Below are 15215 nucleotides of genomic sequence, written 5' to 3' on the forward strand. Positions count from 1 at the left end.
ACTTCAAAGATATAAAAGACTACCCACCCACCTACCCCAAATTATTTTTGCCTGGGTACAAAGGTCCTCCTCAAGACCACAAAAAGTAAACAGAGACTTATTATGGACGAATCATCATTTATTGCCTGGGGGGAGAGGGAGGAAGAGGGCTTGAGATTTTGGGATCACATATTTGGTTAAGGGGGAATAGCGGGGGCATCAGTCGCCTCTAACACTTAAAAGGGGGGTACTATAGGAAATTGACTGCTAATGGGAGGGGAGGGGTTATTAGAATACTACAGAGCCTCGTGGGGGGATCAGATAAATTTTATTGTGACACAACCAAAATCCTCCCACCCCTCCCCCCCATGATAAATAATGACCAATCCCTTCCTAGTAGCTCAGATCTTCCTCAGACGCGCAGTCACGCATTTTCCACTGATACTTTACAAAGAGTTTCAATGGAATTGCTTTGACTTGAGTCTTGAAATGTTTTCTCTGAATGGAGTCAAAAAGCCTGCTATGGTAACCAGGAGAAAACGCCGCTGCACTTAAGCACAAACTTATGGTGGCATTACTGGACAGGTTTTGAAAATACTGAAGAAAAAAGAAATTGTGTCCACAAAGAGGAAGCATCGCCGGTATCAAATCAAATGTCTCCACCTGCCAAGTGGACTCCAACTATAAACCTGGATACAACTTAGGTAAATAGATAGATAGATAGATAGATAGATAGATAGATAGATAGATAGATAGATAGATAGATAGATAGATAACCTTTATTCGGATAATATTTTAAGCTGCAAGCTTGTGAGGTCTACAAGAACCCTACAGAACTAAACCATATTTTATAGAAGTCAAAATTACTTTAAAATAAAATTTTTTCAATATGTTCCTTGGGAGAAATCTGGATCGTTTTAGCACGTCCAGTTTATTAGCCAAGCTCCTTTGGTTTCCAATACATGCGGTACCCAGCTGAATTTCTGGTCAACTGTCAAGCCCAACAAGCGTGCTTTCGTAACGTTCCTAATAGCACAAGAGCTATCTGTCCCATCAGGGTTCCTTTACTGAGTAACATAACCTCACTCTTGCCTGGATGAGGAGTTAAACGATTGTTAAGGCACCATGCATGTAACTCTTGCAGCGCGGCATTTAAATGTGCGATAACTTTGTCTGCAGTTTCTCCTGTATAATAGACCGTAGTATTGTCTGCATACATATACAGTGATCTTGAGCTTCCAAAGGGTGGAAGGTCGTTTGTGAATAGTGTGAAAAGGGTTAGTCCTCGCACCGATCCCTGGGGAATGCCTAAAGACACAGGTAACAGACCTGACTTTAGTCCATTCACCACAGAGAATTGCTGTCTTCTATTGAGATCGTTCCTAATCCCATCACTAAACTCGTCCTTAGTCTAATCCAATCATTTGACTCGTCCTGCGCCATCTCTCATTTTTTAATACACGGGGTCGCGAGAGACTTGCTCTGCCACAACGATGGAGAATTAAATGGAAACGAAGAAAAGGGAGAAAAAAAAAAGACTTTCCTTTTTTCCTCTCTTCCCATCTTCCCCCACGAGTGCCTCTCGCGCCCTTCCCTCGTTAATATATGAAAGCGGAGAGACGAATGAGGATTATTTAGGGACACCAAAGATTTTTTCGTAACTACGCACGGCGAATTTGCCTTTCAGTTGGTTGCTGCGTGTAAAAAGGACGAAATGAAAAGGGGCGCAAATAATAAAGCCTCGATCAAATTCATGCCGGATTGGACGGGAAAATGGAGCAATGCTAGCATAGTCGCTCCTTGCCTTAGTTTATTAGAATAGAAAATCTTGAGTAAGCTGATCATTCAGATTGATCGGCGTTCCAGTCAATCAAAGAAAATTGAGAAAGGTTCATCAAAGGCGACTTCTGGATACACCGGTCAACTAATCTCCTTCTTGTCCTTCGGACAAGGGTTGAAAAAACATTTTACACTAAACCCAGGGGCGTGATAAATCAGGTCCGGACATTACTCCTGGATTTTTTGCGGCCCTTTTTCGCGTTACTTGCCAGTGACGGGAAGCTAACAAAAAAAAGGCCGATCAGTTTTGGTCTTTTGATTCTCCGATAATTACACTTCTAAAGTAATTGCGAGCATTTTGAAATACTTGAATACGTTTCTTCGTGGGCAAAACAGCTACACGTTCGTGACAAGAACTGTTCTCCAATCTCTCTGAACGAAAATAGTTTTTCTCGAGCACTTAGTGCACGTTCAGAGCGAAAGGATATAGACCGGGACGAGGTAAAAAATATCTGGCGATCTATTCAACTGAACTTTTATCGATATTTCCCTTCTCTCGCTAAAAGTTCATTTATGGTAGAATTTGCCCTGGTTTAAAGTCAGATTTAATCTATACTCTACTTTGTTATTTGTGAACAGGGAAATAACAGTTGTTTTGACATGGTGCCAAAGCGCTTTATTGACTTCTTCTCTGGACAATAGCTAAGGATCACAAGTGGACATTAGATAATAAATTATTACTCTTTCACTGCGAGTCTTTCTGCGTGAAGTCTCTTGAGAAACCACTAAAGACAATACGTAAAGCAGTATTTATCAAATAAGCGTCACTGTTGCTAGGCAACAACCCAATTGAACTAATTACACTCAAGTGTAACGTGTTGGTCTCTAAAGCAGGCAATAAATTTAATGCCTTTTACACGCACGTAAACTCGAGCAATTTCTTCCAGAACTTAAGGGATTTAGCGCGGAGGGCAAGATGTTGCTTTGAAGCTGAAGGTGAGATATCTTGGCTGCTTGCATCTTTGAGTCCGACAAAAGTATTCAGGAGATATCATTTTCATTGTTCATTTGGATATTTTACACTGATATACAATATAGACTCATTTGTCTGTTATGAACCGAACGTAGGATTGTTTGTTTATTGCTCTCTTGGCATAATATGTTTGCTCGCGTATACCACAGACCTATTTGTTTACAAAGCAATTAGATAGGAACATCGCTATTTGGTGACAAATTGTAACCTACTGGTGTAAACACGTCTGTGCCATGATATGTGAATGAAGGTATTTCATTATTATTATTCGACTTCTACCTGAATGCAAACTTCTATCTGGTCCTAGGTGGCAGCGATTTTACAAAGGCTACTTGGCAACTGTGTGTGAGTGAGCAATCGTTGGTGGATACATACGCGAACTGTCACTGCATTGAGTCAATGTTCAAATTCTCAGCCTGAGATGACGATTATCGAATGTTCTAATGCTTAAAGAACTAAAAAAGATTGGACGCGGAAAAAACGTTGCAAATTTTGCTGCCGTTGTACAAGGCAATCGTAATAAAGTTGTCTTGAACAACGTACATAAAATAGAAGCATGTATCCACGAAGATCGCAGCTCTGCCAGTTCGCGTAGAATTATTTTATAATTAATCATGAATGATTCTTAAATTAATGGTATTGGCGTTTTCGTCATTAAGAACGTCGCATTTCGCAATTGCACATTTAGTTTATTCGGCGAAGTTGCTCCCAACTTAACCGAGTAATGGACATAATTTCATCACCGTTTCGTAAAAAAGAAATGAAATTTAATGTCAAAGAGTTAATTATCAAAAATATCACTAATTTGTAGCTTTTTATATTATTGATTTTTTTTGACCACGCTGTTTACATAGCCTGCATGAAAAGCTTGTATCTGTTAAGCTAACATTCATAACAATAACGTAATAAATTTTTACATCAGATTGTAGCTCTTCTCTCAAATGAAATTTTCCGCGTTCGAAAAGATTGTTAAACTGTAGATGTTATCTACAAAATTAACTGAGTACCTTTCAGTCAATCCGACTCAGGCCAACACTCAAAATAAATAAAGGTTAAGTTTCGAAAGAAACTGTGGTGCTACGTCAGAAGATGTTATTACAAGTTAATTTGGATTCGCTCTGACGAAGGGTTAACACTCGAAACGTTTGCTTTAGAGTCTCTCAACGGTGGCTAATTTACTCCTGCTAAAACAGTAGATGGCATTGAAGGCGCACTCTGATTGGTTACTAAAACTGCGAATATCCTCTGCCATTCACCTCCAAGCAACGCGTACAGGATTCGTTCCCGAAATTATTATAATCGTTGCAGGAGTAAATGCGTTAAAAACATCTTTTTGTTCTTTATTATCTCACTGTATACACTAAAAAAACTAGTCACCTCCACTTCGGAGAGTAGTTGTCAAGTATAAACTCAGTAGATGATACCAAATTAACTAGTTAAAACAAAACACGCTTAGACAAAACGACACGGAAAAAAAAAAAAAAGGCAGAGCTAAAAAAATTTGAATGAACAAAATTTGAAAAACAATTAAGATCGAAATTGACGCCTTTAAATGAAACTTCTTCGAGTTTTACAATTAGATGATTGAGTATGTTCCTTTTCCCAATCTGGTTTCTGTAATAAATTTATTTTATGTCAAATAAAATTATCGGCTGAAGGCTTTGCCTCAATTGAAATACATTTTATCTTTCAATCAACTTTTGGAGAATGCAAATATACTTTTAAGAGTGTTAAAATGAATATTCTGCTGAAATAATGAACACTTAGAAGTTAAAAGCTTCCGGCCTGTTCTGAACTGAGCCGGATAACAAGAAACATCTGGCTTCAGTTTTCCCTCAAAACAGCTAAGTTAACATATCATCTCTGTCATTGCCTATTCCAAGTTATACTTGTTAATTGTTCACAGGGATCCGGCTGATAGACTGTGAGGTTCTATGTGAGAATCAACGCTGTTCTTCCCAGAATCAAGCTAAAAGCGATATGTCCGCCACAAGTGACGATAACACAAATGTAGGTCCGCACAACGTACCGACTCTCAGTGTACAAGAGGTGGCGGATTCCAATCAGAATGTAACGGCTATCAGCTCGACTAGAAGCAGCGCACAGATCGAACGCAAGTCAGGAATTATCACCGAAGGAGATTCCGAAAGTCGGCAAAGAAGCGGGCGAAGCCGGCTGTCGAGCGGTGAGTCAGAAGTGACTTGGTTCTACCAATGAGTCAACGAAATTCGAATCACAATCAGTATTGTGTTCAATTGAAAATGGCGGAATTGAATAAATCAGCTTTCTTGGAAAAAGCTTAATTTGATTCAAATCTTACTAGGAAGATAGTTCGCTGATCACAGCTTTTCAAAGCGGCCATAGAAGATTGGTGTCTTCGAGCTGCTGAGGAAGAATATTAGCCGATTCTGATGGTCTAGCAGTCTGTATATTTTATCAAAAAAATTTGGTTTTAATGTTTCGATTATCACTCTACAAGGGGGGGGAAACTCATTTATAAGAATTTCATGATCACCATTTCTCTCTTAAACTACATTCGATATCTTTATCAGATGGCGAATCCAAAAAGTTTTCAACCTTTTAGACAAATACTACAGTTAAAAGTAATTGTTTTCCTATTGCAACAAGAAAGCAAAGCGCTGCAACGACCTATCTTTTTCCTTACTTTTAACAGCTAAATCTAAAAGAGCAGGTACAGGCAAAAGCAAGCTGACCCCAGTTCCCACACCAGTTGATAAAGATACGTCCAAAGGAGAGGTTGGCTCAGATCCAGAAGCTGGGGAAGACAGTGATTATGATACAGATCTGGAGTTCGAAGAACCTCGTCCAGAATACGACCCAACTGGTAAAATAAATAGCATATCAGACTTCCTTATATATGACTGCCGCGAAAGTATTAGTCCAGTGGCATAGAGAAGCTTTATAAAAAAATTCCTATGTGGTAATGAGGAATTTGTAGTCATTATCTTGTTGAAACCTAGACTAGTAACATTTTATTATATTTAACAAATTTCCCACAATTTTCCATTGTCTAGAACCTTATTAATCATAGAAATGACGTCCGCAACGTTCAAAACTAAAGTGAAACCACGAAGCGCAGCTGAATACGTTGAAGTGTGCGTTTTTTATTACGCGCGCGTGACACGATCAATCGTTACTCTGTTTGTTTTAATTTGAGATACGTAAAGATTTATAAAATAAGTACAGGTAAGAAATGGATGGCGATAGACTCTGTTGCTCTGAATTTTTTTGTTTCCCACTTAGTTTTAATTTTTGTGCTGTTTGCTACAGCAACGACAAGTATTTCTACGGGGCCGTCCGTCTTTTAACTAGGAAACCGAGAACCGGATTTCTGTTCCTGAAGGTTTTCCTGCACTTTTTCTTCCATCACGAAAAGTTTTTCTTCAAACACTTCTCCACGTATACCGATCTTAATATTTTGAAGTTTGCTATCACCCAGTTTGTTACCATCCAGATCTCAAAATTTGCATTTGTCTTTACGAGATGAAGTTCTTTTCTCTGACATGGCGATGATTGTCGAGCGTTGTGTTACATCATACATCTTTTTTATCGTTTATCACCCTATTAGCAACAGTTTTCGACCAATGCGCGCGCGAGAAGTTCTACAGACATCACAAAAATATTATATAATGTATAAAATATTATCACACATCTATACATTCCATTAGATACATTTTCAATTTAAACGTTGTTTTTCCATAATTATTATCCCTAGGTAGATGTTTGATAACAAAGACAACCAACTTTTGTAACAAATTTATATTTCTATTCCACTCCGACTATTAGGTCGAAAAGCATACCGGGATGCCTGCTCTCAACTCGGTATCATTCCAGTCTCCTTTGTTATCGAGCACATCACAAGGGAGGAGATTAACATTAAACACCATGGCCTGGGTCCAACCGGAGCCCAAGCCATAGCAGCTGCACTAATGCGAAACACGACAACGACGAAACTAAATCTAAGAGACTGCGCAATAGGTGAGATGGCTTTTTTTTCTTTCATGCGTGTCCCCAATATTAATTTATTGAGGTAGATCCAGATCATATTAATACATTTTCACTCTAGCATGTTTTTCTCCTTTTCCATCTTCCATTTAGATCCAGAAGGCAGTGTTTACATCGCCAGATTACTTCGAGAAAATTTTTATATCACGGAGCTGGACCTTGCTGAGAACAAAATCAAAAGCCCTGGCGCGAAAGCTATTGCCGAAGTTCTTAATGATAACAACACCATAAAAACTCTGAACTTATCTTGGAGCGAGTTCAAAGACAAAGACGCCGCTTGTCTGGCAGAAGGAATTCGTGTAAATCAAACTCTGGTGTGGCTCGATTTGAGTCATAACAACTTTTGTGAAGAAGCTGGAGTTTTATTCGGTAAGAAATACAAAACTTTGATCGAGTAGAGTAATCGTAGAGGGCCCAGTTGTACAAAGGTCGGATAACGCTATCTAACAAATAAATGACGCCTGCCTCGACAGCCTAATTACAGAAGTCATCATTAGAGTCAAACGAAGCGCTGTTTTCCAGTCGTCTTTCATATTTGTAAGTCTGGCTTCTTGACAGTGTTCAATTTTGCCGTCATTTTGATTAATCTTAGGACTCACAAACTACACTTTTCGTTTAGTTGCTCGAGAGATTCGAGAGATGCGCGCGCTCTGATTGGTCAAATAATCACTGATCATCTAGAACAAGGATTATAATACCAAAGCGCTAATTTTCAAGATGGCCATTGGGCATTGTCCTCGAATTGGTCTCCAGGGTTGTCATACAAATAGGCTTTTCATCTTTGCGGAATAATTGTTCAACAACTTCAGACATACAAGCTGACGCTGATGGTGACTTCCACTCAGGTCGACGAGATGTTAGTCAATTGCGATCACCGACATCAAATTTTCGAACTACTCACTGCCAGAGCTTGAGATCGCACTTCATAATCGGGCTAAAACCAATTAATAAGTGTTTTTTTTTACTAAAGGTCATTTGACGCGGCAGTTAGAGAGGGTTAAGGTTAACTGAGATTGTATCATCCGTGCAGTTTTTTCTGAGGGGACAGTTGCCCTCAAGACAGTTATTCTGAGACAGTTACTTTAAGCTATCTGGTATTACGAAAATAATATCTACCCGCGTGTTTCGTAAGTGTCCTGATGCAGATCAAATAGATCTTGGAAGTTAACCGACGAGCTTAGAAATAACAATTTAAATCAGAGGAGGATTTTCTCTTTGAGTTTAAGTAAACTCACTATTTTAATATTTTAAACAATTTTAACAGACTTGAGTTGTAATTTGCCTCGAGTTTATAAAAGATTTTGCGTCTTATTTACCCAACTATACCCTTTTATTTGTGTTTGCACAACAAAAATTTTACAATGTTTTTACTCTAGGACCGGCCATTGATGCAAATGGTGGATTGGAATATCTCAACCTTAGGTGGAATCATTTACGAGGAAAGGGTGGAATTGCTATCGGCAGAGGGCTCCGCGCCAACTGCAGCTTGAAGACACTCAACCTATCTTGGAATGGGTTTGCTGATGAAGGTGCAGCTGCGGTTGGAGAATCACTTAAAGAAAATAACACACTTACTGACATAGATTTGACTAACAACCGGATTTCCACTCAAGGTGCTCTGGCGCTTAGTAAAGGAATTCAAGTCAATAACACTTTGAAAATATTAAGGTTTGTAACGAGTGTACTATACCTAGATACATATTGCATACTGACGAGATAACGATGGATGGCGTAGAAACCTATTTTGATTGCGAGTTGATCAAAGCGGTGGGCGAGATATTCATGGCTAGAGACATTTTTAATCCTACCAGACTTACATAAGCAGACTCAGAAAAATGCTAAGTGACGAAAGCCCTGGCGTAACAGGCCTAACGAACGAGTAGTGTTCCTAACTACTTCAGTTTTACAATTTTGATGAAAAATTTGGGTTATTCCTTTAGAGTGACAAATAATGTAAATTTTTCCAAAGTAAAGAAATGATCCTCGTTTGAGAGTCTCGATAGGGTTAACTTCTGGCCGTAAAACGGCCAAAAAATTTCGCCTTATGGCGTAATAATTGACAAATTTTAACCGATAGTCGTAAAAAAGTTAACAGTGAAAAAATTTGTGGTGACAATAATCATATTAACCGTTTGCCGTAAAATAGCGAAAATTTTTACCGTTAGCCGTGTAAGCTATCGCCCCATTGAGACCCTCTCGTAAGCGAGTTACAGTTGAAGCAAAATACAGAAATAGAACTTTCAGGCTTCGACGAGATTCGAACCCGTGTCTCCCACATACTATAGCTGGGCGATGTTACCAACTGAGCTACGAGGCTATACGCGGGGATTATTTCTTCGTTTTAATCTCATACACAGACCAAGTTCGGATTTATTTCATTAATATTGATGATGTTTGTTTCTTAAATGTATGACTTGAAAGTACTCATTAAAGATAACCTTCTCGCGTTACTTCATTGCAGAATTGGAATGAATCCCTTAAAAAATGCTGGTGCTTTTGGCCTTCTCACAGCCATGAAGAACAACCTTGATACGGCGTTAGAAAAAATGTTACTCAACAGTGTTGTGGTGACCTTAGAGACCCAGGCCCTCGTAGAGCTTCTTTTGGGCCAACATCCGGGACTCACCATTACCTGCACTTATAGCAAACGTTCAGGAAACCTATCGGAAGAACTTAACAATCTTTACGGAAAAAACAAGAAGAACGACTTGATTTATATTCTCAAGCAATACGTCGAAGAGAAGAATTATCGTTTGGTAGATTTGTTTAACCAGTTTGACAAAGACAATAGCTTATCAGTGACCAGGGAGGAATTTCGGCAAGGGCTAAAAGGCATTGGTGTGCCCATGACCGATGATCAGCTGACCGCATTGATTGACATGTTGGATGAGGACGGGGACGGTGAAATTGACTACGGTGAATTCACGTGGATAAATGAAGTAGAATAAATGACGTACTCCTTGAATGTGTTGACGAAAACCTGTTTCATGTAAGCTTCTCAGAATGAAAAGAATTTATTCATATATGAAGTTTTTTTGAAATTGTAAGCGAGTGTGGAACAACAACGCGAGTAGTAAACATCTATATAATTTTTTTTATTTGATACTTGATAAGCTCTAATCTGGGACCTGACGAACGATGCCTCGAAGAAGAATCTAAAAACGCTTCCTTCGACAAAAAAATTGCTTTTTAAGAGACATGCTCGATAAAGAACTTGAAAATAATAAATTCCATCAGTTTATTATTAGTTACTTTCAATCTCGATCTTAAGGGAATCTTTGTTGATACTTGGAGTACTACATATGACCATAGGAATTCTCAACCGCAGAAATAAAAGTTTTCGACCGACTTTTTTTAAAACTTTCCTTGCATATGCCCCGATAATTTGTGTTTCAAGAACTACCTTGCTTGCAAAAGAGCAGTGTAAATAGATATGCAGAGCCAATCTTACTAATTACTGGTACCAATCTGATTGAAATTATGCTGAATAAAAAATTATAGGTCGCCCTACTCGGTTAAGGGAAGAAGACCTGTCACAACTTCTCTCAAGTGTTTTATGAAAGTCTAGTCTCAGCATGTATGATCATTATACGCCCATATTTATGCCCAGCGAGCTTGCCGGTGAGAAAAAACACGATGATGTAATCTTATGTGCAGAACTGGATGTGTATTGCAATACTGAGGAATCATCTTAACTGTAAAATCCACTAAAACCTCTGGTACTTGCCACCATTTCTATCGGGGCACATTTGCACCGCTCCCTCATCCAGTATTGGGGAGGTGCGATGGGTTTTATTGCTCCTACTTGATCTGTCCGAAATTTTTGATACGAGAAACATGTTATGTAATGTAAAACAACACGTGTTTCTAATGATTACGTGAGGTGACATGTCTTCTTTTCTCCTTCTTGACAATTCTGAATTGAACATACACTAAATGAAAGAGAGGAACATGGCTCAGTTACTGTGAAAACTAACTTAAACCCTCTTTTCCGATTCGTGTACCAAGCGGTACACAGCACAATAACCTGTGCTTACGTTGTGAACTTTGATACCTTAAGCCCGATGAACCTCAAAACCGGCCCATTTACGTCAAAGATTTTATGAGTTCGCATGCACATTCAATCCCCGTTAAGTCGATCTATATCGTGATTTTATTAGTGTAGTCATCTTACGAACGTGCCAACCTTGTGTAACTTAGTGTCTTTTGAGTCCAACCCAGCTGTTGACTTTACAAAAGTTTAAGAAATGAAGTGTCAAATAAAAATTCGTGTTTTGAAAGTTGCTGTTTGAGGATAATGTGAGGACACAGAGAACAAAGTAACTAAACATAACAAAAGCCGTTTAGCTGAGGGCGGAGATTAGGGATTCAGCTGAGCTGTGCTCCTCCTAATTCCTAAGTAATTGCAGGTCGGTGAAATGATACCATACTTGTTTGTCAATAGCATCACAGTTCTCATGCGCTCGTTCTTTTCTAATAAATGACATGATTTTCAATTGTTGCTGTGGCTCTTTGCAACGGACGCAAAGCCGGTTTGCTGAAGTAAATTTTGTTTTGCACACAATCACCAATGAAGCCAAGCACGAGAAAGTTGTTTATATTTCAGTTTTAATGTTAACCTGGAAAATGAAACTCATAGGTGTTTTTGTTGCATCGGTGCAGATGACATTTCGCCGGATTGTTGTTTACATCGATCGCGGTAACGACAACACAGACAGGTGAAATTAAATCATTTATGGCCTCACGAGATTTTCTCAAATTATTTTAGTTATTAACGTGAATGAAATTCTTTGAATGAAATGCAGAGTACGATTGAACTAGGTTGGAAGTTCTTGTGGACGTGACTGGTACACATTAAAACAATACACAGATATTTCTTTTTGTTCACGACTTTGTACGTGCTCCCGCTCAAGATAACTTCAATAACGTCCAATCGTTCACTCGGGTACTTCACTGATTTGTTTTACTCTTGAGGTATTTCTATATTTCCATGACAATTACAAACGATCTGGTATTGTTATTGGGACCAATATGAGTACAATGGCTGCCTTCTTCTCTTTTGAAGTGCACATGATGTGATATTAAAAGAACCATCGCCTGATTTATGGGAACCTGTTTGATGGATTAACGCAAGGAATGAGCTATTGTTAGCTTTCCCTGTTATTCATCGAGGAATGTTAAGTACTTTTCACAAACTAATAAGAGACTTTGTGCTGGAATTCAAAACCTCAGTTTCTTTAGCTCGCTAGTAACAAAACACCTCCATGGATATTGCATAACAGGTAAGACCCCTGTGACATTTCCAGACCAAACTTCAAGTCTTATCTTTGAGAAATTGGGAAAAAAATGTCAATTCTGTATGAACGAACGAGCTAATCGTCTGTCGAAGGATCAGCCCGATCCAACTACATTGTGTTGATAGCGCTGCATTCAGCACAGCTAGATGGTCAACTTTTTCTTATTGCAGAAATAGTCGCTGAAAAGAGCTCGAAAACAGACCTCTCTTGAACTAAAAAATAGCGCGCACTTTTGTTTTAAATATGTGACATCACATGGCATTTCGTGGATGTTTAAGACTTTTCTTGTATAAAAACTGTATAATACCGGATTTTTGTTTTTGTAGACCATCTTTGACAAGTATGGCTCTAAGTAGGCTCTGTTTCGTTGTATTTGCATCCAGTTTGACACCTCATGATCCCTTAGTGTCAACTCAGTATTTTTGCTAAGAGACAAAAGGAAAGCAATCACAGCTAAAAGCTTGGACTGCCCCAAAACGGAAGTCAAACAATATTTCACCCACATAAACTGAAAGCTTTTGTTATTATTACATTATCACGTATCTTACAAAGTTGATACGTCATAAACACTCGGTTACATAAGAGCTAACTAGATATCTGTCCGCAGCTACTGATTGAAATACGAATGTCAAGGGAAAAAATTCCATTAGTCCATTTGAAAATTATTGTTTTAATTAGTTCTGTTGAAGCTTTGTCTAGATTTCGACGATTAACATACCAGGTGTTCATTTTCTTGTTTACGTTCCCCAACAGATCTAATTTACCACAGTTTTAAAAAGTGTAAAGCTGAGTTCATCGGAATTCGAAACTAGTAGTCGGCAGTGTGGTACAACGTGAATACACTTGTGCTGGGTAAATGGTTCTCGAGATGTCCACTGAGAAGGTGGGTTCACCAAGGGAAGGAATGACTGCTAGAGTAGGAGATTCACTATTCAGATTTCGCAAAGAAGAATTAGATATTGAAAAGCTGCGTACATTTTCAAGATCTCTAAATGATATCACTTCAGAAACATTGTACAGCAAGTGGAAAAGAGCGCGAGGAGAGGGAACCAAGTCACCCCCGCGCACAACTCGAAGTATCTCTCTGATTACACCGCCAAATATCGCGCGCCAAGAAAACCTACAACAAGTTAAACCAGCTAGGAAGAACAGCTTTCATGTTTTGCAGGAGAATGTTTTCAGGCCACGGGGTTGGACTATAGCGGCGAGTCCCATGGAGGTCATCAGCGAGCATTTTGCAATGCATACACTAGATGTCAATAACAACAACGACACGCGAGGCTTAGATGGACAAGATGCAAAGCGTCCGTGGGGAGAGAGAAGAAGGAATAGGAAACAATTCAGGGTATCACTGCAGATTCCTCAAAAGAAACACAGTCCACCAACGTCTACTGGAGCCGAAACAGTTACTCAAGGGAAAAAGGATCGTGTTGATCGTAAACAAGAGGTCGGAACCGGTTCGGAAATTTTTACCAAATCCTCTCAAGTGGCACGATGTGTTTCCGAATCTTCACGAGGGGACGGAAACCCTCCGATAGTGGCACACCTTGTGAGTGAAGTAGATGATGCTCCAAAGGCAATGGAGGACTCATATGCAGAGAAACCTGTTTGCAGTTTGTTTACCGAAACAGTGAAAATCGAGCTTCCACAGCAGTCTGTTAGCATGCCCGCATCGCCAAACTTACCAATGAGAAAGGTTCCTGAACATGCGTGGGAGGAAGTCACAAAAGACTCTGATGGGGGGCAAAGTAAAGAAGTCATTGTCCAAGACGCCTCTGAGATGACAGCAAGCAGTGAAAGGTCAAAAGCATCACAGAATACTTTCTCACTTGGCTGCACTTATGCAGTGGTCAGCCAACCAACGCGAGAAAATGAAAATACTGTCAAACAAATAGCGAAAATGAACAGCACAGTGATCAGCAAAGAGCAACGTGCCGAGCTGGAAGAAGAATTCCAAAAGTTGAAAAAAGCTTCGCTCGAGTTGGATAGAGCTGAGTTTGAAGAGAGAAGATTCGACAGCCCAAATGGAGTCAATTCAAAGGACATTTTAGAGTCACAGCCGTTTAGACGATTCTCAGAACTGAACAATCCAACTGTATGGAACTCATCTAGTCAACCAACGGCCAGAGCTATTCTACAGAATATTAAAAACGTTGCGCATAAAACAGAAAAAGAGAGAATTGAGGATATCGAGTGGGCTTTCGAGTGGATCAGAAAAGAACTGGCTGAACTACGAGCTCAAGATAAAGATATAATGCGAACATTTACTAAGATTCAAGCCGTAATAAGAAAAATTAAACTCCAACGTGCATTGAACGGCGCCTTAGACGAGTCGTACGAATATGACATTGTGGACCATTCTGTAAATTTAAGCGCTAGCTTCTCGTATGTTCCGTTAGTTAAAGAATTCCACAACACGTTCCCGAGAAGAGCAAGTCTTATATGAACTTTTAACACTATCTAATCAACCGTCAAAAGACAATAATGAATTGGTTCGAAATAGAGGCATGTCTAGGCCCGTCTGTGCTTTATAAGTATTGACTAAAATTAGAGGCTTTAATCTCTGTTACTGTAAGAAATACTCAGCCAAGTGTGTTTTTTTTCGAGTGCAATTATTGAGTGCCAAGATCAATGCAGTAGAAAGTCCAATGCTTTGAAGAAAGGTACTTTTAAAATTGATAATAAAAGAAGCGTGTTTCACAGCTTGCTGAATGTAAGCTAAGAGAATTTATTGTGTTGTAATTTTTTTACTTAAAAAGTTTTAGACGCAGATTAGGAAGACTTCGACCACGTGCAGAAGTCATTTTCCTGCTGTGAGGTTAACGAAATGTCAAGCAAATGGATGACAGATACAGGAATTCAAATTGCTCCCTTTGAGGTCAATTTGTAACAACAAGATATCGGTGGTCGGGTATGGCACAGAAAGCCATCATTTCGTGCTCCAATTCCCTGAGCGTCTCTTGCTCAATTCTATTGTTTGAAAGAATTCGAGTGTGTAGAGTTATTTATTTTCTGCTTCACTCGGAGGAAAAAACGGAAGCCTGCACATACCTCAGAGGTTTAGAACAGTTGAGATTTACACCTAGAATCACGGCGATACA

The 15215-nt window shown here is 39.2% G+C and overlaps 2 protein-coding genes across 3 annotated transcripts; both read left to right on the plus strand.

Moving 5' to 3' along the window:
• The first annotated feature begins 2608 nt into the window (after positions 1 to 2608).
• Positions 2609 to 11097, plus strand: LOC113668323 (uncharacterized). Of its 2 annotated transcripts, none has more exons than XM_089195554.1 (7): positions 2609 to 2746; positions 4696 to 4976; positions 5466 to 5636; positions 6599 to 6790; positions 6911 to 7186; positions 8194 to 8485; positions 9279 to 11097. In XM_089195554.1, exons 2-7 carry the CDS (start codon positions 4772 to 4774, stop codon positions 9763 to 9765), a joined length of 1623 nt encoding a protein of 540 aa, XP_089051680.1. In that variant the 5' UTR covers positions 2609 to 2746; positions 4696 to 4771; the 3' UTR covers positions 9766 to 11097. The 2 variants fall into 2 exon arrangements, with proteins under 2 accessions (XP_089051680.1, XP_089051679.1); XM_089195553.1 differs by lacking the exon at positions 2609 to 2746 and adding an exon at positions 3118 to 3136 and having other exon boundaries at positions 4698 to 4976.
• Positions 11089 to 14841, plus strand: LOC113668322 (uncharacterized). The gene is made up of 3 exons (XM_027184210.2): positions 11089 to 11226; positions 11883 to 12099; positions 12868 to 14841. Exon 3 carries the CDS (start codon positions 12971 to 12973, stop codon positions 14558 to 14560), a length of 1590 nt encoding a protein of 529 aa, XP_027040011.2. The 5' UTR covers positions 11089 to 11226; positions 11883 to 12099; positions 12868 to 12970; the 3' UTR covers positions 14561 to 14841.
• The last annotated feature ends 374 nt before the right edge of the window (positions 14842 to 15215 follow it).

This window comes from Pocillopora damicornis, chromosome 2, assembly GCF_964200805.1.
Source record: "Pocillopora damicornis chromosome 2, jaPocDami1.2, whole genome shotgun sequence".
Lineage (NCBI taxonomy): Eukaryota > Metazoa > Cnidaria > Anthozoa > Scleractinia > Pocilloporidae > Pocillopora > Pocillopora damicornis.